This window comes from Opisthocomus hoazin, chromosome Z (assembly GCF_030867145.1).
Source record: "Opisthocomus hoazin isolate bOpiHoa1 chromosome Z, bOpiHoa1.hap1, whole genome shotgun sequence".
In the NCBI taxonomy this organism is placed as follows: domain Eukaryota; kingdom Metazoa; phylum Chordata; class Aves; order Opisthocomiformes; family Opisthocomidae; genus Opisthocomus; species Opisthocomus hoazin.
The window spans coordinates 44,814,718-44,840,013 of NC_134454.1; the positions used below are offsets into that span (position 1 = coordinate 44,814,718).

Below are 25,296 nucleotides of genomic sequence, written 5' to 3' on the forward strand. Positions count from 1 at the left end.
ACTCTCAGATGCATCATTCCAAATCTGCTCCTAAATCACTGTGCTCAGTGAATACATGGTAAGTCAAAGTGCACAACCGTTCTCCATCAGTAACTTCTAACAAACAGTTCAAATGAAATGGACCTGAACCAATAACTCTACAAATGTGACTTGAACTTAGATTTGTACAAAGCTGTGTTAACATCTGGACTTAAAATACACTCGTAACACTTAAAAGAACAGCAACAAAACCTTCTTCACTGTACCTCAATCCTTGGTGGTTCCTGTATTGTAGTAGATTCATTCTGAGGTTTCTCTACATCAGTGGGTGACTTTGTTTTTTTCTTCTTTTTCTTCTTTTTTTTCTTCTTTTCTGACCCTTCTTCAGGCTCAGTTTCACTAGCATCATTCTTTGTTTCTGACTGCTGAAAAATATCATGAGGCACAACCATTAGAAATTCATTTATTTCAACACCACCTACCAAAATAAATGCAAGTGACCATACTTCTACAACTAAAGGCTATCTTAATCCATCCAAGCTAGGACAGTAAGTGGGCAAGGAAAATTCAAGATGTCTTAGAAATTTAGAGCTACTGCAAAAACTCTTCATTTGAAGCATGTTGCAGTTATCAGAACATATCAGGACTACTGAGATTTCAATAGGAAATATCCACCCAAATAAGGCAAGAGTTCAGGTTTCATGTCTCATTCCAAGAGTCAGGAATTTGAAAAAAGTTCAGCCTAAAAGTAATGTATTCAAATCAGCTATTTTGGAAGTTCATCTTGCTAGAGTAGCATTGTCTTTCTGACATCTTGTTATTCTTTTCCACTACAAGAGAAGAAAAATTCTAGTAAGCACAAGCTAACTTTATATTACTTCTTAAAAGCTACATTAGAAGGAGACACTGTACAGAGCCTAGGAAAAAAATGGCAATGTCTCACATCAAGAGACACAATCGCACAGTCACAGAAATTAGTTTAGAGCAGACAATTCTCAAGCACCTTTGCTTCACTATCCTGCTTCCCTTTGCCTCTGGAAAGACCTTCAGATGCTGGTGACAACACAATTTTCTTTGGGGGCTGTGAAAGTACCATGGCCCAAGACACATGTGGCTGAGCAGAGCCATCTGCAGGTGTTTGAGGAAATGCTGTTGGGAAAAATGATGTACAAAGATATGTCAAAAACACTTCTCAAATATTCAAAAGGATCAGTAATGAGTTAATCAAGGACTACCAAATACAGCAGAGAGCTAGATTCCTTCTGAGGAAGGACTGAAATAAGGTACTCACTCACACATGTAATTTCCCCAGAAAGCTTTCTAGAATTGTAACTACTTCATATATTGTCTGGCACTATATACATACACTTAGCCCAATTAAATTATAATTGGAAATCTATACTGTGTCATACTAACACGTACAAATAATCCCATGCTCATTTACTAAGCTATTTTTCTTTAAAATTATGAACTTCTGCCATATTTATACGCAAAATTCCTTTAATATTTATCTCACGCAGTCACACAGCTTTCATGTACAAGGCCATATCAGTATTTTCTACTTTCTAAAAACTTCCGAGTTTTACAGACATACGTACTAGCTGAAAGACTTCCTAATGTGTCTCACTGTACAAGAGTTTCACCCACTACCACTCAGAGGTATCAATGTTTTGAAAGAACTCACAATTAATTTTGTAAAAATTCCTAACACACAGCAAATACAGAACAAAATCAAAATTTTTCTTGAAGAATGAGAAAAATTTTCACTGAACAATTAAATATCATAATGGGTTTACATGGCAAGGTTTTGGTAGCGTGGGGAGGCTGCAGGGCTGGCCTCTGTGAGAAGGTGGACGCTGCCAGCCCCAGCTGGCTCCAAAATAGATGCACTGCCAGACACAGCTGAGCCCATCCGAGATGCCAGTGGCACCTATGTGATAACATATTTAAGAAAGGGTAAAAAAACACTGTGGAGGATTTGTGAGAGGGAGGGGTAAGAAAAAAATGTGAGAGGAACAGCCCTGCAGACACCAAGGTTGGTGAAGAAGGAGGGGCAGGAGGTGCTGCAGGTACAGGAGCACAGATGCCCCTGCAGCCCCTGGAGAAGACCACGGTGGGGCAGGTCGCCGCCCCCCCCCCCACCCCCCCCGGCAGGCCTGCAGAGGAAGGAGCAGTAGAGAGGAGCTGTTATGAACTGACCACAACTCCCCATTCCCCTGTGCCACTCAGGGCAGGGAGCAGGTAGAAGAGTCTGGAACGAATGAGTGAAGACGAGGCTGGGAAGAAGAGAGAGTGGGGGGAAAGCTGTTTTAGTTTTGATTTTGTTTCTCACCATCCTACCCTATTTTTAACTGGCAAGAAATTAATCTTCACCAAGCCGAGTCTGCTTGCCCGTGATGCGCGACTGGCGAGCAATCTGCCTGTCCTTATCTTGACCCACGATTTTTTTTTTATCTTATCTTCTCCTCCTGTCCTGCTGAGTGGGGAGAGTGAGAGAGCAGCTGGGTAGGAGTCTAGCCGCCAGCCAAGGTCAACCCATCACAAACTGGTACTTTGTTCTGGAGGACAGGCACTGAGGATAGTGTTTGAGGAAAAAACATTATCAGGTAAGCTTAAAGTTTCTGGAATAACTTTATCTTTAGAGGGCTGTTCAAAGCACTTCAACAGATTAACCTGTCCTTCCCGAATCCTTAACTGAAGCCAGTGGGAAGGTAAGGACCAAACTGGCCAGACCGCTATGTTTTTGCATACACTCAGAAATCCAGTAAGAGGCACTTAGACAATTCAATGCATAATGCATGTGACACCTCCAAGACAGAGTCCTGCTGAATAGTACCTTTTTTCAACAATTCTGGATTCAAGTATTACAAATAGATTTAAATACTTACTTGAAACTAGCCATTGATTGTTTATGGCAATTAAAAAAAAAAAATTTAAAAATTCTGCATCCCCACAGCCAGACAACCAGTAAACAAAACAAAAAAGAGGATATTTCAGCATCAGTCCTTCACAGCTATCCTTCTTTAACAGACTTTACAGAAATAACATATGCCACAGAACAATTTATGTGCATACTAGACTGTAGGCTGCCAGCTTTTTAAAATAAATCTACTTATCAAGACTGATCAAATATTTACCTCATTCTTGAAAAAAATCTGGAAATTGCTCAGACTTCCAATAACCAATATGCATTACTTCCTCTCCTGTTAAACAACGTCAGAGGCAACTACAGCAACATTTGCCCCTGAGTATCAGTGAAACAACAGAGAAGAAACATAATTCCAGTTTTGATCTGCTGATGAAATCTATAAACCAGAATGAGCTCTAAGTGGTCATCTCACTTGAAAGAAACTGATACAGCTTTATTCGCCTTTTTTTTTTTCCTTCTGTAATGAGCTTGCTGTTTAATTCCTTTTTTACTTTACAGAGTAAAGTGAGTTCTCCTCAGAACACTTTAGTTCTCCACATTGATGAGATGCAAGCAGTTAAAATACAGGGAAATCATTTGGGTCTGGAGCACTTACCTCTACCATCAAATGAAGACGGAATTAAGCTGGCTACTGTTTCATCCAGAGTTTTTGATGAAGCTCTACTTTCTGCAGAAGTATCTTCCTGTAGAAAAGCAAGTCACGTAGCACAAAAGTAGGATTAAAATCACCGACCTAAACAGAGCTAAACATAAAAAACCCCACAAATTAAAAAATCCTCAACCTGTGCACAAATAAAGGTGCAGAGAATTTTGTAGCCTGACTCTTCTTGATGCTTTTCTTAGCGGAACCATCATTTCGACGCTATAGCATTACAAAATATAAGCAGATGTCTCTCCACTTGCTGTACAAGCAAGATGATGCCTTCTTATATTTTCTGAAAGCATCCAAACAATGATTGTAAGAATGAATTAAAAAAAGTTTTTATGTTCTAAGAACATCAAAAACAAGTCCATCATCAAACTCAAACTAGCAATGAAAACGAAAACTCAAGTGACAGCAGAAAGGTCTTTTTTCTATCACAGGCAGTTTTCCACTCAGAGACACTGAAAATATTATGCTGTTTGCATCCTTCAAAATTATTTATCTTTAATCACTGTTGAAAACTTTGATTCAATATATGTGACATGCTGCTGAATGTGTCCGTATTGTATTTACTAACAAATAAGGAAGCAAGGAAATCAGGAAGAAGAACAAAGTTAAATGCTTACATCTTAACAATATTTTTTCTACCTTCTGGAATTCAGTTTTTTATTTTTGTCCTTTAGCACAGAGAAATATAGCACAATAATCCAGAGTTTTGTGATTTTGTTTTTGTTGGGTTTTTTTTAATCCGTTAAAGCTACTGGACAAGTGACTGCTTACCTATTATTTCCAGGCAACAGAGATAACCAGAAGCTGTTAAGAAACATCAGGAACATACATGCTGCGTAATAGGCAAGCTAGAAGTATAGGCCATAGCAGTACCAATCTAAATTCCAACAGTACTTGGCTTTCCCCTATCTACTAGCAGCACAGACAAGGAAAGACTAACGAGACTAGGTAAAAGACAGCAAGTACTGAGACCACCATCTACAAGAAGAACTGTAAAACCTCTAGCTCTGAAACTCCTTGTTTGCAAGGTACTTAAACAGGTCTTACACTACCATACTGAATGCAAAATACTTCTCATATGTGCTCGAATTTTAGACTTATTTTTGTGAGTTCTGCAACATGAAAGCATCAGCTAACCTCTGTGTTCAACAGAAGAGACATATGTGGTTCACTAAGGCACATAATGTTACTTTCCGATGAACATATTGGTCCACTTTTGTGCTGTACATTCAATACCTCGCTGCTTCCCAAACTCTGTGACTTTCGGAAATCCAGAATGGTAGCTTCAAACGCAGGTACAGGAAGAGAATCTAGTTTTGGAGTTTGGGTTGACTTCTTATTTGTAGTTTTACTGAACCTGTCTAAAATAAAACATGTAAAGTCCAAATAATTAAACTTGCTTGTGATAATTTCTAGGCATGTTTCATAGTATAGTATGCTAATTTACAGAAGAACTATTGCTACACATAGCTCCTATTAAAAAAAAACACCTAAAAATTATAACCAACATGCATACACAACACGGACTCAACAAGCAACTGTAAATTCAGATGCTCGTTCAGGGAATTTTTCATATCTGTTTACATTAATTTGTTCAATCAGCAAATATATTTAAGTCACCATCTCTTGTCAAAAAGTCACACAGGAAAGAAATCCTGTTCCTTAATTATTCTAGATTTAGAAATGTGCTCACAAACTAGGAGGCTATAGCACAGTCAACCATTTTATATCTATCTGATATATGTCTAAGCAAACAGCACATTTGTACCTGGCTTCACGGAACCTCTGCTGCCTGTGGAGGTCTGGAACGAAGACCTGTTCACAATTCTGACAGAAGAGTCATCTCCATCATGCCTTTTCTTGTCTGATTTTTTCTCACCCTCTTTTGATCTCCTCTGCTGCAAGTATTTGTGATATATTTAGTTTACTTGACTTGAACTTTGTAAAGTCATCTAGTTTGCCTTAACTTTAGCTACAGTTATTTACCTCTGCATCTGGAATTTGACCATTAAGCTAACACAACATAAATAGTATACCATAACCAACCAATAAAAACAGGAACAGCCAGTTAGAGATTTGTTATTCAGTTTTATCTACCTTGTTACCTGTGCCATTTTTCACACATATTATAGCTCAAGCAAGAGGGATTATTATTCCATTTGTCTCTAGACAACTGTACTTTTAACATCTCATTAATCAGGGCATTTCCAAAAGCTTACAATTGTTTGGTCTTAAATTACCCAGTCTGATTTTCTAAAACTACTACTGTTTCTTCTACAACAGGGCTGAAGCCTTAAAAGCATTCCAATCTTTTGACTAAACTACTTATTATGAGCAAAACTCTGCAAGACTGACATCACAACATCCAGAACACTTGGAGCAGACAGAAAGCAATCAGGAAAAAGATACACCTGCATAATCTCAGTAAAGGAAACACATTCACTTATACTGTCAAATCCTGAAAGCCTTGTGATTCTTCCAGGCAATGGTTCGGCAGAGCTAGGCTCAGCAATCAGCATGGCAGGCAAGGAACAAGCACTGGCCTTGCGTCTAAGTAAAGCATACTGTATCAACCTAGATGAGTGGCTCCAACTCCTTCTAATTGCAGGATGCTGGATTAAATCTGAAGTACATCTGGTAGCAATACTGTTTTCTTGGGTGGGAGGACAAGGCATTTCCTGACCGCCAAAGCTAGTGGTTAAAGCTTTCAGAGATTTGATCAAACTAATGCAAAGCTGCAAAGATCAACCATTTCTCTTCAAGTTCACAAAAAAATACAAGCTCACAAAAAAATAAATGACAGAGAACAACGACAAAAAGACTGTCAAACAGTACACAGCTCAGCCCAAGCCTCTGCAAACTCACAGAACTCCTCCCAGAAGCTAAACTAAGTTTCTTCCTATTACATCACCTGTGCTAACGCTGAGCTGATCATCTCCCCAGTCAACTTCTGTGTTTAGTTTTGCTCCCAGCAAGGAACTTACTAATTTTAGGTCTCTTGCCTTTGTATCTTATGTCTAGTGACACACACTCAGGACCTAGTGTCACAACTTCCTCCGCAGAGGCTTGACCACAGTGAAGTTACCAGGTCTCTGCCTAGGGAATCAGGTCCACCAGAAGGATGTGACTGGAGAACAGATTACTTGAACTTGCTGGAAACAACAACAGCCTTACAAATCCAAGAGACACAATGTCTAACCACAGAGGGAAATGGATTAATAATACATCTGAATTTTTTCCCTGATTTTCATATTTTGAGGAGTTTGTCTATTTTTCGTTCAAAAACATTATCCAGGTTTCAGGAAATATACCCCCAAACAGGCACAGACAAAGAATGACAGATGTTTACCAAACGTGTTTTACTTCTGATTAAAAGAGAACATTTCTAACATGAACCTTTCTTCCTTCTCCACACCAAGCCAAGTTCTTACTCTCTTGTGAATTGTTTTCTGCCCATAGCAGGTCTTGGAAATCTTTCAGCAACAGCTGTGGTCTCATCACTTATCAGCCATATAGCTGGCTATAGCCACCACGTCTCTCTCAACTCAGGTTCATGCAAGCTGCCACTGAGCACAAAAAAGTCTCTTACCTCCCCTCAAGCCCAAAAAGTGAACAAAGGAAAGCACAGTTCAGAAATGAATGGTCTTTTTTTTCTCCCAAATGCTGCCTTCTGAGGAAGAACTAAATTCCCCTCATGTTCTAAAAAGACTGCTTGAAAAATTGTATCAATTTGAACTGCAGAATTCCACTAATATTTAAAGTTGGGCACATTACTTCCATCCTCTTTAAATGCCATACATTATCACTACAAGAACACAGAGTGATTATTCACTTTAAAAAATGAACCAAACATTTAGAAAGATTGATTTAAAATAAGAATTTAATTTTAATTTTTCAAAAACATGTATTTGCTCACCTTTGAAAGATTCTTACTTTCTTGTCTGATTGGATACGTTTGCTCAGCAGATTCACTGACTGTTCCTGAACCATTATAAAGTGTTGAGTTGTTAGAGTGATATTGTGAGGCAGCTAATGGATATGCATTTGAAACATCAGGTGGGTAAGAGCAGCTGGAGTATTCACGGAAGGCAGGATCTCCCAGAACACTACCCGATGGACATTGAGACAGAGATGAGTAGTCACCCCAGGGCAAATCTTCAGCATACATTTCTTGCCTAGATAAACATATCATTCCTTAGCTGAAGGATTTGTTTAACAGGAAAGCTATAATTCAGAAGAAAACCATTCATTGTTACTTTAGTCAAGTATTTACTCACCGCTACAAATTGCTTTAAAAATAATTGTTTTGTTTTTGGAATACAGGGGGTTTAGCAAGCATTTTAAAACACAGACTTTATCCGTTTCCAAGTTTCAAAGCCAGTCTGCTTTGCAGTTATAGTCCTCATTTCTGTTTAAGCTTATCAAGATTCTTTGTGCTTATTTTCAGTATACTTTTTCTTGTGAAACAAACCAAAAACAGAGTATGACTACATTACATGCACTACATACCCGACTGCAAAAATACAAACACTAAAGAGTAAAACTTGTCTTAAAATACCGTAACAAAGCAGGAGTATAGCATCTTATGGGGTATAAGACACGTATGAAATACAGTACAGAATTACAAGATAATCATTAACCGACCTGCATTTAACCACCGGTTTATGAAAACGCATGTCTGAGACATGCCTTTTTCCTTCCTATGTATATCCAAAAGTTCCCTTCCAATTTCCTCCTGCACTTTGTACAGAAACTACATGCTGAGATCCAAATTTGATTAGGGAGAAACTGAATTTCAGCTTGTCGCATTTAGTTTTTAAAGCTGCTCACCATGAAGTGGCCAACCTCTGAATCTTGGTTAGATAATGAAAAACAGAGAAACTTCCTGATCAGAGCAAGAGACTTCAGACAACACATTTCTCACTGCCTGCTGCAATTCTGATAGACTGTAGTAAAAAAACCACTTACATCTTAGTTTGCACGGAGAGGAAAAGTAACAAAGGAGAGTCAAAAAAATAACTATGGATCAGTATCAACAAAGCAAAACATTAATCTGAATATTGCTGCTGTCTGCTGGGTTCTATTTAATGTTAACTGATTTAACATTAATGATGTGGTTTTTTTCTAGTGCAGTGATCAGGTCATACTCACCTCACTGTTAAATTTGTATTACAAATCAAAACGGGTTGAAAATACTGAGATTTCCTACAGGATAACATGAAGGTCTACAATGAATGTGTTCACTAAGGCTCTAACTGAACTTGTTAGGATGCTCAAAACTTCACAGTAATTGCAAAATTAATCCAATGCTTAAGAGTTCTGCGAAGCTGGGAAGCAAATAAAGAACTACGTAACATCACAAGATTCTTACAATACTTGATTATTTCCTATCCTACTATGTAGGTTTTTACCCATCTTGCTCTGCGGTTAACATTACTTTTATAAGTCTACCATGAATGCCTTTTTTTTTTCAGGTCTTCTTAGGAAAAAAAAATTAATTTAGAAACCTGTAGCATTCTTACTAAAACTGCCTTTCTCGGGATGCACAGGCTGTGGAAAGGAGATCTAGGAGGAGCCCCAAACATTATTTAAATGTTTTACAGCATGAGAAACCTTCTTGGAGGATCCTCCTCTTCCTTTTATATGACTGTATTTACCCCAGCCTCATCATAACACAACTGTTCTTTCACCCAAGGACTGGATCCAGCTGCTTCCAAAGCACAAATGAGCCAGATCAATCATTACAGACAAACAAATCCTCCTTAATGCTCTGTAACAATACACGCCCTTGGGAGCAAAAGACAAGGTACTAGACATATGCGCAAAGAACATAAAGGCAAAAACCTAAATGATTAAGACAATGCACAAGCACTTCCACAATTAAAATATTAATGTATAAGAGCTTTGACTTCGTAAGAGTATTCAGTGTCCGAAACCGGAAGGTTAAAATCCCCCAAGAAATATGATTCAGAAAATATACATACTTATCCAAAGATGGTTCCTGAACAAATGGGTAGCATGTAGTTAAGTATCTAGGAAAGACACATGCTTCTGAGGGTTCTGACCATGCCACAGTTACCGCTGCGTGTTTTGGAACAAATGGTTTGACCTCTGCTGACAACTTCATGCCCTGAGAAACAAAACGTTTTTTGGCTACATGCATTTGGAGATTAACGTTATAAGTGAAAAATACTTATCCTTGTGAACTTAACTGTCATAGGAAAGCATTAGTTTGCTCTCATCTAACAAAACAATAAAGTTCACCGAAAGGAAATGGAGGAAGGAGAAACAAAATCAAGGAATTTGAAGAGAAATGTGAGCTCTGGGAATTTGTTTCCTTTAATATCCACATTTATCATGAAATACTCAAAAAGGTCTGTTACATAAAGGACAGAGGCTTGTTTAACACAAGATGCCATAAACACTAATACGCAAATTCTAACTTTAGATTTGAACAATGTATGCTAAAACTCGTAACAGGTACTAGCACTACTGTAAAATCAAACACTGGAAGTATGTAATAATGGCTTTCTGTACACCTGTATGTTAAGGTAGTCTGTCTGAAATAAATACTTAACTACACAGCCTTCACATTTCTGGCACAAGACAAACCTATTGAGATGAATTTTACATTTATTCTGAATTACGATCGACTTAAACTGGGTACGTACAGATGGAAGGACACTGAAATGAGACTCAAAAGTATTTATTGCCATCACAGTGTTACACAGTGCTTCTCACCCTAATGCATGCCACAAGTTATTCCTTTAGTTGATTGTGTATTTTGGGGTAACCGACACACTACATGAAAACTAGTGATTGTTTTTCACTTGTCAAAGCCAATTTCAAAAACTGAGTAATACACCAGGCTTTTAAAAATATCCGAATGGTAATTTCAGCGCTGGAGCATACAAACCGGATTCCTCCCTGTATCCTCCAGTGGCTCAGCAGCCACTTGTTTCACGAGCATTTCAAAAGCTCTGACAGCCTAAAGCAAATTACAGGTAACCGCAGACTCCTCCACCTCCCAATTCGCCAGGCAGATCCAAATGTAACGATGAACACCCAACATAACAGTGGCAAAGCATGAAATTTGCACAGTTAAGTACACTAACAGATATGAAAAACACAAGCCTGGGAAGTAATTAAAGCAAAGCACTACCAAACAATCATTCAGACTACATTATTCACTGAAGCTGCGGTGTATGACGGGAAGTGACCACAGGCTAACCAACAAGAAGAGAAGGCTCCGGGGTGACCTTCTGGCAGCCTTCCAGTACCTGAAGGGGGCCTGCAGGAAGGATGGAGAGGGACTTTTCACAAGGGTGTGTAGTGATAGGACAAGGGGGAATGGCTGTAAACTAAAAGAGGGCGGATTTAGATTCGATATTAGGAAGGAATTCTTCACCTTGAGGGTGGTGAAACACTGGAACAGGTTGCCCAGAGAAGCTGTGGCTGCCCGCTCCCTGGCAGTGTTCAAGGCCAGGCTGGACAAAGCTCTGAGCAAGCTGGTCTAGTGGAAGGGGTCCCTGCTCATGGCAGGGGGGTTGGAACCAGATGATCTTTAAGGTCCCTTCCAACCCAAACCATTCTGTGATTCTATGACCCCCGAGCCTAGCCAGAAACCGAGCCCAGGCGCAGAGCAAGGCCGCGGCCGCCGGTCAGTGCCCACCCTTAGCGCGGCAGGGACGGGCCCCGGGCCTCACAACAGACCCTCCGCGCTCCGACCGAGAGGCGGGCCTCACCCTCCAGCTCCGGGGTTCCCCTTCACAAGAGATGGGGGAGCCACCGCCCGCCCGCCCGCCCGCCCCGTTTGGGCGTTCCAGGCCGCGGGCAGGCGGAGCGCTAGGCCCGCCAGGGCCAGCCCGGGCGAGGGGAAGGCAGCTCGCCGCGGGGCACAGGCGGGCCGCGGTGGAGAAGGCGGCTCCGCACCGCCGTTACGCATCAGGCCGGGAGCGAGCGGGGAACTGGGAGCCGCCGCCGCTGCCGCCCTTACCTCGGAGCCCGGCCACCTCTCCGCGGACATGGCGCGGGCGGGCGGCCGGCCCGCTGCCCTTCCGCCCCGCGCTGGGCGCAGCGGCGCGCCGCGATGACGCCAGCGCCGAGAGGCGGTGCGGCGGCCGGGGGGAGGGGCCGGGCGGCAGCAGGGGGTGGTGTCGGGAGCGGCTGCCGCTGGCGTTGTTCGCCCTGCGAGCCACGCAAGGCTGCGGTGCTCGCCCGCACTGGAGGTGAACCAGGCACAGCCACTGGTACCGTGCGGAGTTCTGCGAGCACCAAACACGCTGGAGCACCTCGTCGGAAGCCCGGTCGCACGGCAGCGACTGCGGGGTGCCCAGGTGCCACAGCGGCCATTTTGATGCAGTTTGTCTGCTGCCGGGTCGGGTCCATCCAGCAGCTCGCCTTTGCGGGCACGCAGCTTCCTAGAACGGGGCCCGTCAGAGTTTCACTGTACGAGCCCTGGTCTTTGTACGGTGAGGAAACCAGTGAGTTCGTACTGTCCTACAGCGAGCCGCTGCCGCTGTCAGACGGAAAGCACTCGTGTTTGCTTTGACAACGCTTCTAAACCCCTGCTGCCTACACAGAGGACAGGCTAGCTTCCCAGAAAACACAGGACGCGAGGCAGGAAGTGTCGGCTAAAACCCCAGACTAAAAAGTTTGCAGCAGAAGGATAAACTGGTACTGCCAAAATATGCAAGCATAAAGATGTCTCTATGAAATATTAAATACCACTTAACACCTTAAGACAGGTTTGTACTAACTCATCACGAAATACCCTGCGTTGGAAGGGACCCACAAGGATCAAGTCCACTGCTGATTCCACACAGGGCAAGATCAGAGTAAAACCCTATCTCCAACAGCGTTGTCCAAACACTGCTGGAACTCCAGCAGGCTTGAGGCCATGACCACTTCCCCCGGGAACTTGTTTCAGTGCTCAACCATCCTCCTGGTGAAAAACTTCTTCCTGATAACCAATCTGAACTTCCCCTGACACAGCATTAAGCCATACCTTTACGTCCTTGTTGTGAATGAGTGGTTAGGTTGCCTAAAGCATCACCATCAAAGGTGCTTGCAAGAAATTATTTTAATGGAAATTTATAAAATATTATTTAACAAAGTTCATTGGCAAGGTTCACTCGGTTACTTATTAAATGAATGGAATACGAAATTGAGATAGAATTAAAATAAAATGATTTATGCAGAGACTGAAGAAAGTTAGAAGGGATAAGGGAGACCCTAACCCGTTGAGCCACAAGGCTCGGAATGGACCCGCTGGCTTTCTCAGCTCCTTCTCAGAGAGGAGCTTAGGTGCGGCTGGATCCAGACTTCACCCTAGACTGCAGCAGTTTATGTTTAAAGCATATGTCTGGCAGCAGTTTAAGGTTGGTTCACAGTTGGAGAGAGAGAATCACAGAACTTCAGAGTTCAAGGGCTCCAAGAGGCATCCCACTCAGAGGGAGACACTGGGTGCAGCCCGCAGTGGTCCAGAAGAGCTCAGAATCAGAATCACAGAATCACAGAATAGTAGGGGTTGGAAGGGACCTCTGTGGGTCATCTAGTCCAACCCCCCTGCCGAAGCAGGGTCACCTACAGCAGGCTGCACAGGACCTTGTCCAGGCAGGTCTTGAACATCTCCAGAGAAGGAGACTCCACAACCTCCCTGGGCAGCCTGTTCCAGTGCTCTGTCACCCTCAGAGGGAAGAAGTTCTTCCTCATGTTCAGACAGAACTTCCTGTGCCTCAGTTTGTGCCCGTTGCCCCTTGTCCTGTCGCTGGGCACCACTGAAAAGAGCTTGGCCCCATCCTCCTGACACCCACCCTTCGGATATTTGTAAGCATATATTAGGTCCCCTCGCAGCCTTCTCTTCTTCAGGCTGAACAAGCCCAGCTCCCTCAGCCTCTCCTCATAGGAGAGATGTTCCAGTCCACTCACCATCCTCGTCGCCCTCCGCTGGACTCTCCAGTAGCTCCTCACCTTTCTTGAACTGGGGAGCCCAGAACTGGACAGAGTACTCCAGATGGGGCCTCACTAGGAGAGTGTAGAGGGGAAGAAGAACCTCCCTCGACCTGCTGGCCACACTCTTCTTGATGCACCCCAGGATCCCGTTAGCTTTCTTGGCAGCCAGGGCACACTGCTGGCTCATGGTTAACCTGTCGTCCACCAGGACCCCCAGGTCCCTCTCCGCAGAGCTGCTCTCCAGCAGGTCCACCCCAAGACTGTACTGGTGCAAGGGGTTGTTCCTCCCCAGGTGCAGGACCCTGCGTTTGCCTTTGTTGAACCTCATCAGGTTCCTAAAAAGGCTCAAAGGGCCTCACTCAGGGGCTGTTTATAGGGTTGAAAGATGATTGACTGTGGCCAGTAAATTTCATCCCAGACACAATCTGAGTTGGTAATCACTGGAATTCTCAAAATTCCAGTACCACTTGTACCAGTCCACCAGAGTTACAGTCCAGGTAGGATATGCTCCAAGGCTGTCAGCAGGTGACTGATTATTCCCACTCTCATTCCCCACCTTAGCCAGGCAACCAGAGCTCCTGGTGCCATTCCCCCCTCAGCCTTGCAAGCGTTCCTGGTATGGTCAGGGGACGATTAACCACCAAACTCATTGTGCAGAGGCAAACACTTGATGGGGATTCCTGAGATAGTAAAGCAGTTCAGGAGACGTGAGGGGAGCTGTACCACCGCATCACACCCCATGACTAACATCAATCTCTCTCTTCACAGAGTGGCAGTGTGGTCGCCGCTTGCTGCTGTGCCTACAAACAGAGTAATACTATATTCCAGTTACACTTTGATGGAAAATTTGGTTGGTCTGTAGAATTATTACAATTTGCTAAATATGATTAAGCAACCTTATACATGCAAGAAGGATTTTGTAGTCATGTTACTTGTCGAGCTATCTTCCACACCCTAGCATATAGGCAAATGTTTAACAACAGAGATAATATAACAAGAGTCAACAGAACCACGGTGGGTTGTAGCATCTGATTCAGTATTTCAGTCTCTGTTGGAGACCACCCGAACAAAGTATCCCACCGGTGATGTTCCCCATCTTTCTTCACTCTTTTGAGGACATGGTGTATCTTCTCTGTAGCATGATGGATGGTGATCAGATTTCTTTGTCCGTTGTTCAGGATTTGCTTCAGCAAGTGATTCAGGTCATCACGCTGCAACAGTTCTTTCACCAATGAGAGGTTCATCCCAATAGGGGTATGATATGATATGATATGATACGATACGATACGATACGATATGATATGATATGATGCATAGTTGGATTGTAGCAATTGATGGGTTGTGACAGGAGCTGAATAGTTGAAATTGCATCCTGAAATTTTGATACTATTACAAATACGGGTATTGGAGAGACTATGTATATCTACAGTGGTGTTGTTTATAGATATAAAATTACAAAGGGTTCTCATGCAAATACATCCATTTCTAATATACATGAGTGTGGTTTCAGGCGTTTCATTAGGGTGTATTTCAAAGTGATAAATATTTTGTTCAGTGTCAAGACAAATGTCTTGAGCCTTAATGGTATTACTTACACAAATAAATCCCTGTTGTTCCTGCACAATGCATGCATCAACATAGACAGTTTGCCACTTATTCCCCTTTTTTTGGGCCCATACTCTGTGTTCTAATGGACAGAGTATGGTTGCATGATGATTTAATCCCAACACAATAACTTGGTGTATATATAGTGTATATCGAAGCATTGCTTATTGTCCAAACAAACGCTGTGGCTTTGCTGTTAGTGGGATTGTAGGTGAGACTAACTAGTTGCCACCAGGACTGGAATTCCCTTTCAAATTTGGTTGCATTATTCCAAATTATCTTTCAAATTTCAGCGCAGAAGGTGCCTTCTTCACCTTCTCTTACAGTTGCTGCCACAGTTGATTGTACCCACAGGTGAGCTTAAATATGTCTAAGAGCAAGAGAAACATTAATTTGGGTTGCACCTAGTGCATTTACAATTGATTGATTGTCCTTTTCACTGATTCTTTCCCACTGGGGTAGTATATTAGATAAGAGCTGTTGATCAGTTCCCAATGCTGACAGAGAATATTGTAATGGTTGGTTTAATTTGTATAAATTACTTGTTGCTGAGCTTATTCTGTTTGATAGAACTTCAGCATCTATGCCATTTAGCACTCCTAATCCAGTTGCTAAGACACCAGTCACATCTTACCTTGATCGTTCTAGAGAGGTGAAGGTTCGTCCATGTAGCTGTGCTAACCATTCTGTATAAGATGTATCCAGGAATGGTGAGCAGGTCAGTTTAATTGCAGAAATATTAACCTGCATTGACAATTCCACTTGTCTGAGAGACCATGAGGGGTTACACTTGCTGTTGTCCTGTGCTTTTAATAATGGAGGGACCAGTGTTATAAATGTGAGGAGACAGTTCGATAGGAGGCTGAGTTGGTGAATATAATCATTCAATACCACTTTTGAATTGAAAACCTCAGATGGAGTGAGAGTTGGGATCTGTCCAAAGGCACATTATGAGTGTCGGATGTGGTATAGTGAACATATACCAGCTTTCATTTTAGAAAGGACAGGTATGTATGTATTGTTTTCCCTCAACATAATGTGTAACAATGTGTAAATCTGCTATCATGCATTCAGTGTGATTTTCAATTCAACATCCTACTAAGACAGTGTCTCCTTCAGTTCCCTTTAAAGATGGAATTGGTGGGTCTTCATTGTCATCTTTAATATTCCATTCTTGGCTACAAAAAGTTATGTTATGTTATTGTGTAGTACTATTGTAGATAAATTTTGATCAGGTATAGGTACGTCAAGAAGCATGTACACATCATTCCATGGCTGCCCCGTTGTACACAAGTTCCACATTTTTTGTTCAGTAATCATAAAATCAAACAATAGTTCTATACCATGTTTCCCCCAGAGGCAGAATGGAAGTACAGGTTATGTAAAAGTGAAATTGTACTAACAATCTGTTTCTGGTATATTAGAAGCAGATTTCCCATTGTTTCCTGTTTTGGAAAAATTGGTGTAATATGTTTTAATTTCCATGGGTTTTCCGTGGGTAGATCCATTGACTGCCCAACACCCTATTTTTACCTCTTTCCCCAGTGTGGCCTGGAGTGATAAAATGTGATGAATGTTAGTGTTATTGTACGATATTCCAATTCCTTTGTTCAGCATTTCCCATATCCATTCCTGCTTTAGATATGCCTCATCTCCGTGCATAACTAAAGTAGCAAGGTTCAGATTTTTTTTATCATTTGATGGGATCCCAGCACTTCCAGTATGATTTACTAGGGCATGGTCCCAAGGGTCTTGTGCATGAGCTGTCCACGGATTTTGTGGCTGCACTGGAAGGATTGTGCTTATCCCAATTAAGAGGAAAAAAAAGGCTCAACTGGGGACACACTGCTGTCGTCATTGTTGCATCGGTGTAGAGTCATTTTCTCCTGTAAAAAAAAAAAAAAAAAAAAAGTTTTGGTGGGGAAGGCCAAACAAGTTACCCCTTTATGATGCAGGATAAATCCACCTAGTAGTTACTTTGTGTTTTGCACCACTACTATCAGTAGCTTCCCAAGCAAGTGGGCCAAGAGGTTTAATTAGAGTTACAAGCACATTTCCAATCTGTGGTAAATTAACTGTGACATGTTGTCCTGGTTGTAATGTTAGTGAACATTTTCTTTTGTTGGAAGGGGGAGAACAAAGCTCGGCTTTTGCAGAGAATGCTTGGCTTACAGGACTCCCAGCAGGTCCACGCCAGTTATTCAGCTGGTGAAGTGTTTTGGGAAGTCGAGTGTCCCACTGTACCTCGGGTGGTTTAAGGCTTTTTTTCAATAAGCCATTGGCTCTTTCTGCCATCCCATTTGATTGAGGATAATAGGGGATATGAAACACCCATTCAGTTTCTTCCCACTTTGCCCATTCTTGCACTTTTTTACATGTAAAATGTGAGAGTAGTCACTCCAGATGACATCAGGAGTAGGCAGGCTTGAGAGCGAAGATGATAGCCCTCATATCGTTTTTCATCCATCGGCTTTCTGACACCCAGTCTCCGTAAGCAAGCCACAGACTACTTCTGCTCCTGCAAGGATATATCCATATCCTGCAGAGGATTTAAATGGCCTGATATGATCAGTTGGCCACATAGACCACAAAATTTTCCCTTGATTGATATGTAGAGGTGCTGCTTTAGCAGGGTGATTCATTTGCAATTTCAATTTACATAGGGGACATTCTGTAAGAACAGTTTCACAAGTTTTTCTGCTTAAAGGCCAACCTCGACTTTGCAATGAAAAGTTCTTCTTGGCCTGTGTGACCTGATTGCTGATCTAACCACTCCTCCTCAGGGTCTAGCGTATTCTGTTTTCATTTCCCTAATTCTGGCTAAGCCATCTACTTGTTGGTTCCAATTTCTGGCTTGTGTGTTGTCTTTGGCATGTGCCTTTACCCATGCCATACTAAATGGTGTTTTTTCTACCTGTGTGTAGCAATAGTTGCTAATCTTCAGTTCTCCAAACTGGGGATCTATTTATTTCCCAATTTAAGACCTCCCATTGACTGAGCCATTGGGTGGCACCTGCCCATAGGGAATAGGAATTGACATAGGCAGCTTTTGCTTGATTTTGTGCTGCTAGAACAACTGCTTTTAATTCTCCTACTTGTGCACTGTGTTGCCCTCTTCTGTTGTTTACTGGTGTTAATTTCTGATGTGGCAGCGCTGGATCGCCACTGGCCATTTATTCTTTTTGCTGAGGCAACACTAAGCCAGGTGACCTCAGTTGGTGTTTCCTTAGTGAAGAGAGGTGCACTGAGGACTGGTGAAGGTTTAAATGACTGTTTTGGTGCTAGTGGATCTGCATTTATAGGCACGTGAAATTTGGAGATTTTTTGTGTGTCCCTCAGTCAATTGCATTTTATCTGCTGCTCCCACCAGGTAGGCATACCATTTCCAGGTGGTGGGTTTCTGTGCAATTCCTTCAGGAGGAGTAGTTCCTTTTAGCACTGTTTCTAATAAATTAAATGGTTCTCTTGCTTGAACTGGTTGCTCCTGACGTATTTTGCCAACTTGCTTACCTGCTTGAACAAAGGATAAAAGTATCTCTTCCCATTCAGAGTATCTTTGCTCTGTTTCTTTAAATGTGGTTGAACTGAAGAACAGTGGTCTCTCTGGTCCGTCCAGGACAGTTTGAAATAAATTACAGCAGTAAGTATCATGTTCCGCAAAACCCCATTCCACTATAACAGGGTCACGGGAGTGTATGGTCCCAGTGATTCATATGTTTTTAATTCTGGTATTAGGGTCATGACCACCTCCTTATGCCCCAAATGCCATTTCCATGTTTTTCCCATCTGTAAAAGTGAGTACAGTGGATAAGCAATTACAGAAAATCCAGGTACATGTTTTCTCCAATATCCTACGGTACTCATAAGTTGTTGGAATTCTTTTCTAGATTGGGGCATTTGTAATTGTTCTGTTTTACTTAAGGTGTCCAGTGGAATTGCTGCACTACCTGCAATCCACCAAGTACCTAAAAATTTTACCTCTTTGCTTGGTTCTTAATGTTTTTCAGGTGGAACTTCAACTTCTGCATTGTGTAATTCTTGCCACACTGCTTCCCCCACCTTTTCAGGGGGAGTCATTCTGATTAGAATGTCAGATATATATTAGTATGGTTTTACATCTGGAGGGAGTGAGATTGTCTGTAAAAGTTCAGCAAATGCAGCATGAGCAGTTGTAGGTGAGTGTTTATAACCCTGTGGAAGTCTATTAAAGGTACACTGTACACCTTTCAAGTAACTTCAAATTTCTCTTTATCCTTTCCATGTAAGGGGACCATAGAGAACATACCCTTTACATCTAATGTCACCATCCGGGGGCTTGCAGCTGCTTGCAAAGTAGCTGTTAAGTTTGTAATGTTTGGTACAGCGGCTGTTAGTGGAGCTGTATTACCATTTAGGCACCAATAATCAACAGTTAAACACCACCTCCTATCTGGTTTTTGGACCGGTGCAGCCTGCTGTAGGTGACCCTGCTTCGGCAGGAGGGTTGGACTAGATGACCCACAGAGGTCCCTTCCAACCCCTACTGTTCTGTGATTCTGTGATTCTGTGAGTGGGTTCTGGAAATAATCTGTCGCTTTTTCCAAATCAGCTATCACTTGAGAAATTCCAGCCCATGCTGCAGCAGAAACTGGATACTGTGGGGCATTGGTAATCTTTGAATCACGAGTGCGGGAGCTGTGTGGGGCACACATGCTGTAGCTTCCCAATTTTTTTTTTAGGGTTAGCATTGATATCTGATCCAAAAGACCACACACTGCTGTCCGACAAACACCAGGCTCATCCATTTATAACATCAAATCCCAAAATATTTTCGTTGTGATCTTTAACTGCAAAGCGAGTAGATGACATGCGTTTCTTGCCAGGGAGCCATAAATTAACTTTTACAGTTTGGGAAATAGCACTTGCTCAGTTTACACCAGTAATTTTAACTCTCTGCCATCTGTGTCGTGTACCCAGCTTCTCACCCTTTTGTTATGTCAGTACTGAAATGTGTGACCCCATACCTATGAGAAATTTTGCTAATTGTTATCAAGGTCTGACTGGGATTAAAATATATGGGCCATTATGATGTATCCATTGAGAAGATTCCACTTGCCAGACAGACCCAATTGTCATCCAGACACAATTTGTTTTTTGAACCAGGCGGGAAAAGATTTATTTGAGTCCTAGCCACCTGTAGTTGCTTTTCCACAGCTTCCCAGTCACTCCAATTATCACAAGCCCATTCATCTGAGAATGCTGGAAGTGGACTTATTCCATTCCTTTATAAGCAATCAGTGACACTACTTGCCATCCTGCTGACTACGCCAATTTGTCACGAATGAGTGGTTAGGTGACTTAAAGAATCACCATCAAAGGTGCTTGCAAGAAATTATTTTAATAAGAATTTATAAAATGTGATTTAACAAAGTTTGTTGGCAAGGTTCACTCTGCTACTTATCAAATCAATGAAATACAAAATCGAGGTAGGATTAAAATAATATGATTTATGCAGAGACTGAAGAAAGTTAGAAGGGACAAGGGAGACCCTCCTCTTGAGCCACAAGGTTCAGAACGGCCCCCCTGGCTTTCTCAGCTCCTTCTCAGAGAGGAGCCTAGGTGTGGCTGGATCCAGACCTGGCCTTAGACTGTAGCAGTTTATGTCTAAAGGATATGTCTGGCAGCAATTTAAGGTTTGTTCAGTTAGAGAATCACAGAAATTCAGCAGTAATTAATCATTGGTTAACTCAGTATTTAAAGTGATTAAAAAGAATTTGCAACAGTCACAGTAAGAGGATATTATGATTTGAATCAATTCACACACATGCCCGCAAACAATATGCCCAGATGAAGGTACCTGTTAAAAATCCCCAAGTTCAGTGGAATACTCACTTCAGCTGATTTTCATCAACAGGCGAAAGTGAAGCCTCAAGGAGTGAGGGATCCCTGTAGTTCAGCCCAGGTAACCTCAAACTTTAGTCTGAAGTGCTCTGAAAGGCGTCCCACTCTTCCCTACCCAGATACTGGGCACAGCCTGCAGCGGTCCAGCAGAGCTCAAAGGACCTCTCTGGGCACCGCTGTTTATAGGGTTGCAAGATGACTATAGTCAGTGAATTTCCATCCTGGCCACAATCTGGACTGGTAATTACTGGAACTCTCAAAGTTCCAGTAACGCTCATACTGGTCCAGGTAGAGTATGTTCCAAAGCTGTCCAGGGATGACACAGTTCCCCACCTTGGCCAGGCAACCAGAGCTCCTGGTATGGTCAGTGCTATTCTCCACCTCAGCCCTGCAAGAGTTCCTGGTATTGTCAGGGGACACTTAACCGCCAAACTCATTGCACCGAGGCAAAGACGTGACAGGAATTCCTGAGACAGTAAAGCAGTGCAGGAGAGGTGGGCCGAGCTGTACCACCACAGTCCTACCACTGCACCCCTCATGAGAGGTAGGATGACAAGCAGTCATCACAGAATAATTAATCCCATTACAACCTCCATCAGCCACAGAGTCCCATAATCTGAGCATGTCAGAAGCTAGCACGAGCATTGCCTATGACTGACAGCTTTCCTTGCAGACTGCCTGCAGTTCCCAGTTTGAATCAGGGTTGGGAACTCTGACCTGAAGGGCAAAATAATTCTTGCAGAGAACCAAAATATGCTAAGTTAACTTTTCTGAAGTAGGTACTCTTAACTTGTTGGATAATGAATATTTGTTTTGTCAAACTTTAGACACATCAGAACATGAAAGACAAACTTTAATAATCAAAATTAACTGAAAAGTCAAACAGGCACTTACATTAACAGTAAAGAAAGCTTCATTACTTTATGAACATCATAGCAGCGTGCTTGGAATTGCATTTGACTGAGCTTTGTTGCTGTGAATAATACAGCTCATGCACAGGTATGCATGTATGTTTTTTACACTTTATAAAGTATTCACTGAATACTACCAACATATATACACACTCATATACATAGTTCCAGAAGATTTAGAAGATTTTTAGACAATGGTTCATTTCTGCTCATCCTTTGGAAGAGGTCTTCTGAAGAGAAGAATATGTGGTTCTGTGGAAATAAAATTGAACAAAGTGTCAGTCTGTCCCCCAGGTCTCAGTTACAGGGATCTCTTCTGTTTAAGAAGGCTTGAACAATAGTTGAAGCTTGCTGTAAAATAACAAACAGATTAAGATGACAAGTCCACAAATATGGCTGTATGTGTAGTATTTAGAGAACAACTTTGCAGTAACCTTACAACAGTCAAACAGGTGCTTTGCAAGTTTTATACCAAATATTGGCAGTATCAAATTTAACATACTTACAGGAAGAAAGTACTAGGAAAAAAAATACAACAGTATTTTAAGTGAGTATTGGTACTGTCTTGCTACATTAGGCTATTTGATGAGCTTTGTTACTGTAACTTAGACTAACAAACTGCTGATGCTGTCCTTGTTAAGTATATAGTGTCAGGCATCAGCAAAAGCCACTTCAGTTAATACAGCCAGCTTATATTATTATTTGACTTGGTTGTAAACACCTCCAAAAAAGCCCAAAGTATCAAAGTTGCCCAGCTGAGAGAAACACGGGAATGTTACTCTACTTTCTTCACCTGGTTCTTCAGAAACTTGGAACTCCATGCCATTGCAATTCATCTATCACCAGTTACTTTTCAGTCAGGCTTGCCAATGGTAAGTTATCTAGAATGGCTGTTCTCAGAACATCAGTTTTAGGACTTCACACCCCATTAATTGAATGACTCATGCTGCTTTTAGTAGGCTGCATGGCTAGAGTTCAAAGTATACTGTAGACTTTTCAGAACACTAATACAAAACCTTGTCTATGTGAGCATACATTACATTTTTGCACAGAAAGCAAGTGTGTCAGCTTTATGATTTAAAGAAATGCTGCTACGTAAAGCTTGGTTCAGTCACTGAGATACCAGTATTATTCAAGAGCTCACACGAAGCCAACTTCCATAGGCAGAGGTAGGAATGTTTTCCAGTCAGTCACGTTTTGTCTGTTGATAGACCACACACACCTAGGACAAGGCTAGCATTTTGCCGTTCTGGGAGCAAGATGTGAAGGTTTTAAATAGAGGCTGTTATGTTGCCTTTGTTGACAAACAGCTGAAATAGCAAGGAGATAAAGAGTCTAAACATTCGGTAGTGAATTTCAGCTAGATTCCACTGCAGGAGCAATTATGTATTACATACTTCAGCTGAGCACCAGGCAGTTGATATTTTTGATTCTCTTGTTCATCTAACTCTGTTCAGGTGTGCTTACCTGGCTCATGGATCATATAGTGAACCCAGCCAAGACTTTGCTGAACACCAAGTCGTCTCCACTCTTCTTCAGACATTAGATGGGATTTTGGCACTTGTTTTAGAAGTTCTCTCGGCAGCATCACATGCCTGTAGACACAATTGTTAAACACATGCTACATACACTAATGCCCATGTCTACACCAAAAGACAGTAAGCAAGTTCAGTTATGAATACTAGAATTCCCTATAAAGCAGTGTAGGGTGCTGACTGACATCACTAATTTGATTATGAAGCATCTGTCCCAGAACCCAGTTTTATATTCACTTTGTCTACTAAACATTACATCTGTCTTGCAACTGTGTATTAAAACAGTCGAGACTACAGCGCTGGTTTGGAAAGACAGAATAGCAACATCACTTTGATCTGTCAGCTGAGGAGAAACATGCAGCCTGCTCTAAAGTTCCTTTACCACTTTAACAGAAAGCCAAGCATTCGGTCTTGCTTTGGAGATCGCAAGTCAGCTGGTAACAGGGACACTCAGATCCCTACACAGGAAAAAAAAAACCAAGCCCGGCTCCGGGGAGGCGCGGCGGACCTGGCCCCCCTCCCCCCCTCCAGCGCCCTCTGCTCGGGGCGCGCGCCGCCCGCTCTCCCAACGGCCGCCCCGGGTGAGGGGGTGGGGGGGGGTGGCAGCACGGGCCCGCCCCCCTCCCGCCAGCGGGTCGAAAGCAGCGCACAGACCCGCTCCGGAGAGGCTCCCCCCTTCCCCCCCCGCAGGCCACAAGCCCCTCGGCCCCCGCGGGAGAGGCGCCCCGCCCCCCCCCGCCTCTGAAATGGCGAGCAGGAGCCCCTTCCCGACCCCCTGCGGCCGGCCCAACAGCAGCCTCGTACCGGTACTCGTACTGCTCGTCGAAGTATTTGTCGGAATAGTAGATCTGCTTCTGGGCCATGGCGGGCAGCGGTGGCGGCGGCAGCGGCCGAGGCAGCAACAGCCGGAGGGGCAGCGGCAGCAACAACTAAGGGGCTCGCACGACAGGAAGCAGCGCGCAGACTAACCGCCCGCTTCCGCACCCCGCTCCGTTTGAATCCAACGCCTCGGCTCCCATTGGCCCCTCCGGGCCAGCCAATAGCGCGCCGCGCCGCCGCGCCCGCCCGTCCGCCGCGTGACTCGGGCGCTCGCCCACCCGCCAATCGCCGGGAGCGTTACGTACAGGGGCGGGCGCTGGGAAAGGGGAGGGGAGGGGAGCTGACCCGACCCGACCGGAAGCGGGCTAGCAGGGAGGTGGCGGAGCCGGGCGGTTCTAGTAGTTTCTAGGCTCCACGCGGTGCGGAGGTGGGGGGCCGGGCGGCCAGTGTGGCGGTTGGGGCCGTTGGTGACCGGTTCTCGGCCCACGCTGCTGTGTGACGGGCTGCTCCCGCGGCTGGGAAGGCCGTAGCCTCCGGGAGGGCTTGCTCGGGGTGCGGGTGTGTCCAAAGCGGTGAGCCGCCCCGAAGCGGGGGTTCTACCACCCGGGGTGCGGGTGGCCCACCCCCGCGCGCGGTCTAGGTGCTTTTTTACCTCACGCCTGCGCAGAGGTGGGTGCGAGGTGGTAACTCCCCGCGGCTGGCACAGTTTGGCCAACGCGCGGCAAACATCCACACGTTTCGGCCAACAGTGACCAGTTTTGCAGTGTTGTCCCGCTGGGCCTTCGCGTCTCCGCTTACAGCCACCGTATCCTCCCTCTTTGCTGCGCGTGTTCCATGAGCAAGGGGCTTTTCTTGGCAGGGGGCTTTCGCCATTCGAGGGTGGGTTTTTTACCGTTCTGATTAGGCTAGGTCACTTAACAGTGTAAGTAACCTAGTTCTTATTAGCGGTTTTGGTTTGTACTTGCCTTAGTACTTTGTTTTAATTACAGCTGTGGCTCTTCAAGGCTGCCATGCTAGTCCTTATCAGTTCTT

General features: G+C 43.4%; 2 protein-coding genes across 6 annotated transcripts in view; both read right to left on the reverse strand.

Annotated features, from left to right (window-relative positions):
• The window catches only part of SECISBP2 (SECIS binding protein 2), a 29,879-nt gene extending 18,243 nt beyond the window's left edge, over positions 1-11,636 (reverse strand). Inside the window, exons 1-8 of one of the 5 annotated variants that reach the window (XM_075411505.1) lie at positions 11,557-11,633; positions 9,545-9,690; positions 7,477-7,735; positions 5,329-5,455; positions 4,698-4,921; positions 3,504-3,591; positions 983-1,128; positions 246-404 (exon numbers count right to left, since the gene is read on the reverse strand). In XM_075411505.1, the coding sequence (XP_075267620.1) occupies positions 246-404; positions 983-1,128; positions 3,504-3,591; positions 4,698-4,921; positions 5,329-5,455; positions 7,477-7,735; positions 9,545-9,690; positions 11,557-11,586 (1,179 nt within the window). In that variant the 5' untranslated portion in view covers positions 11,587-11,633. Of the gene's footprint in view, positions 1-245; positions 405-982; positions 1,129-3,503; positions 3,592-4,697; positions 4,922-5,328; positions 5,459-7,476; positions 7,736-9,544; positions 9,691-11,556 lie in introns of all 5 variants that reach the window. The other 4 variants (XM_075411506.1, XM_075411504.1, XM_075411503.1 and 1 more) reach the window with 4 other exon arrangements.
• A 10,199-nt stretch (positions 11,637-21,835) lies between these two features.
• CKS2 (CDC28 protein kinase regulatory subunit 2) lies at positions 21,836-24,420 on the reverse strand. Its single transcript, XM_075410798.1, has 3 exons — positions 24,250-24,420; positions 23,378-23,505; positions 21,836-22,162 (listed from the first exon to the last, which is right to left on the reverse strand). Exons 1-3 carry the CDS (start codon positions 24,306-24,308, stop codon positions 22,110-22,112), a joined length of 240 nt encoding a protein of 79 aa, XP_075266913.1. The 5' UTR covers positions 24,309-24,420; the 3' UTR covers positions 21,836-22,109.
• Positions 24,421-25,296: the final 876 nt, after the last annotated feature.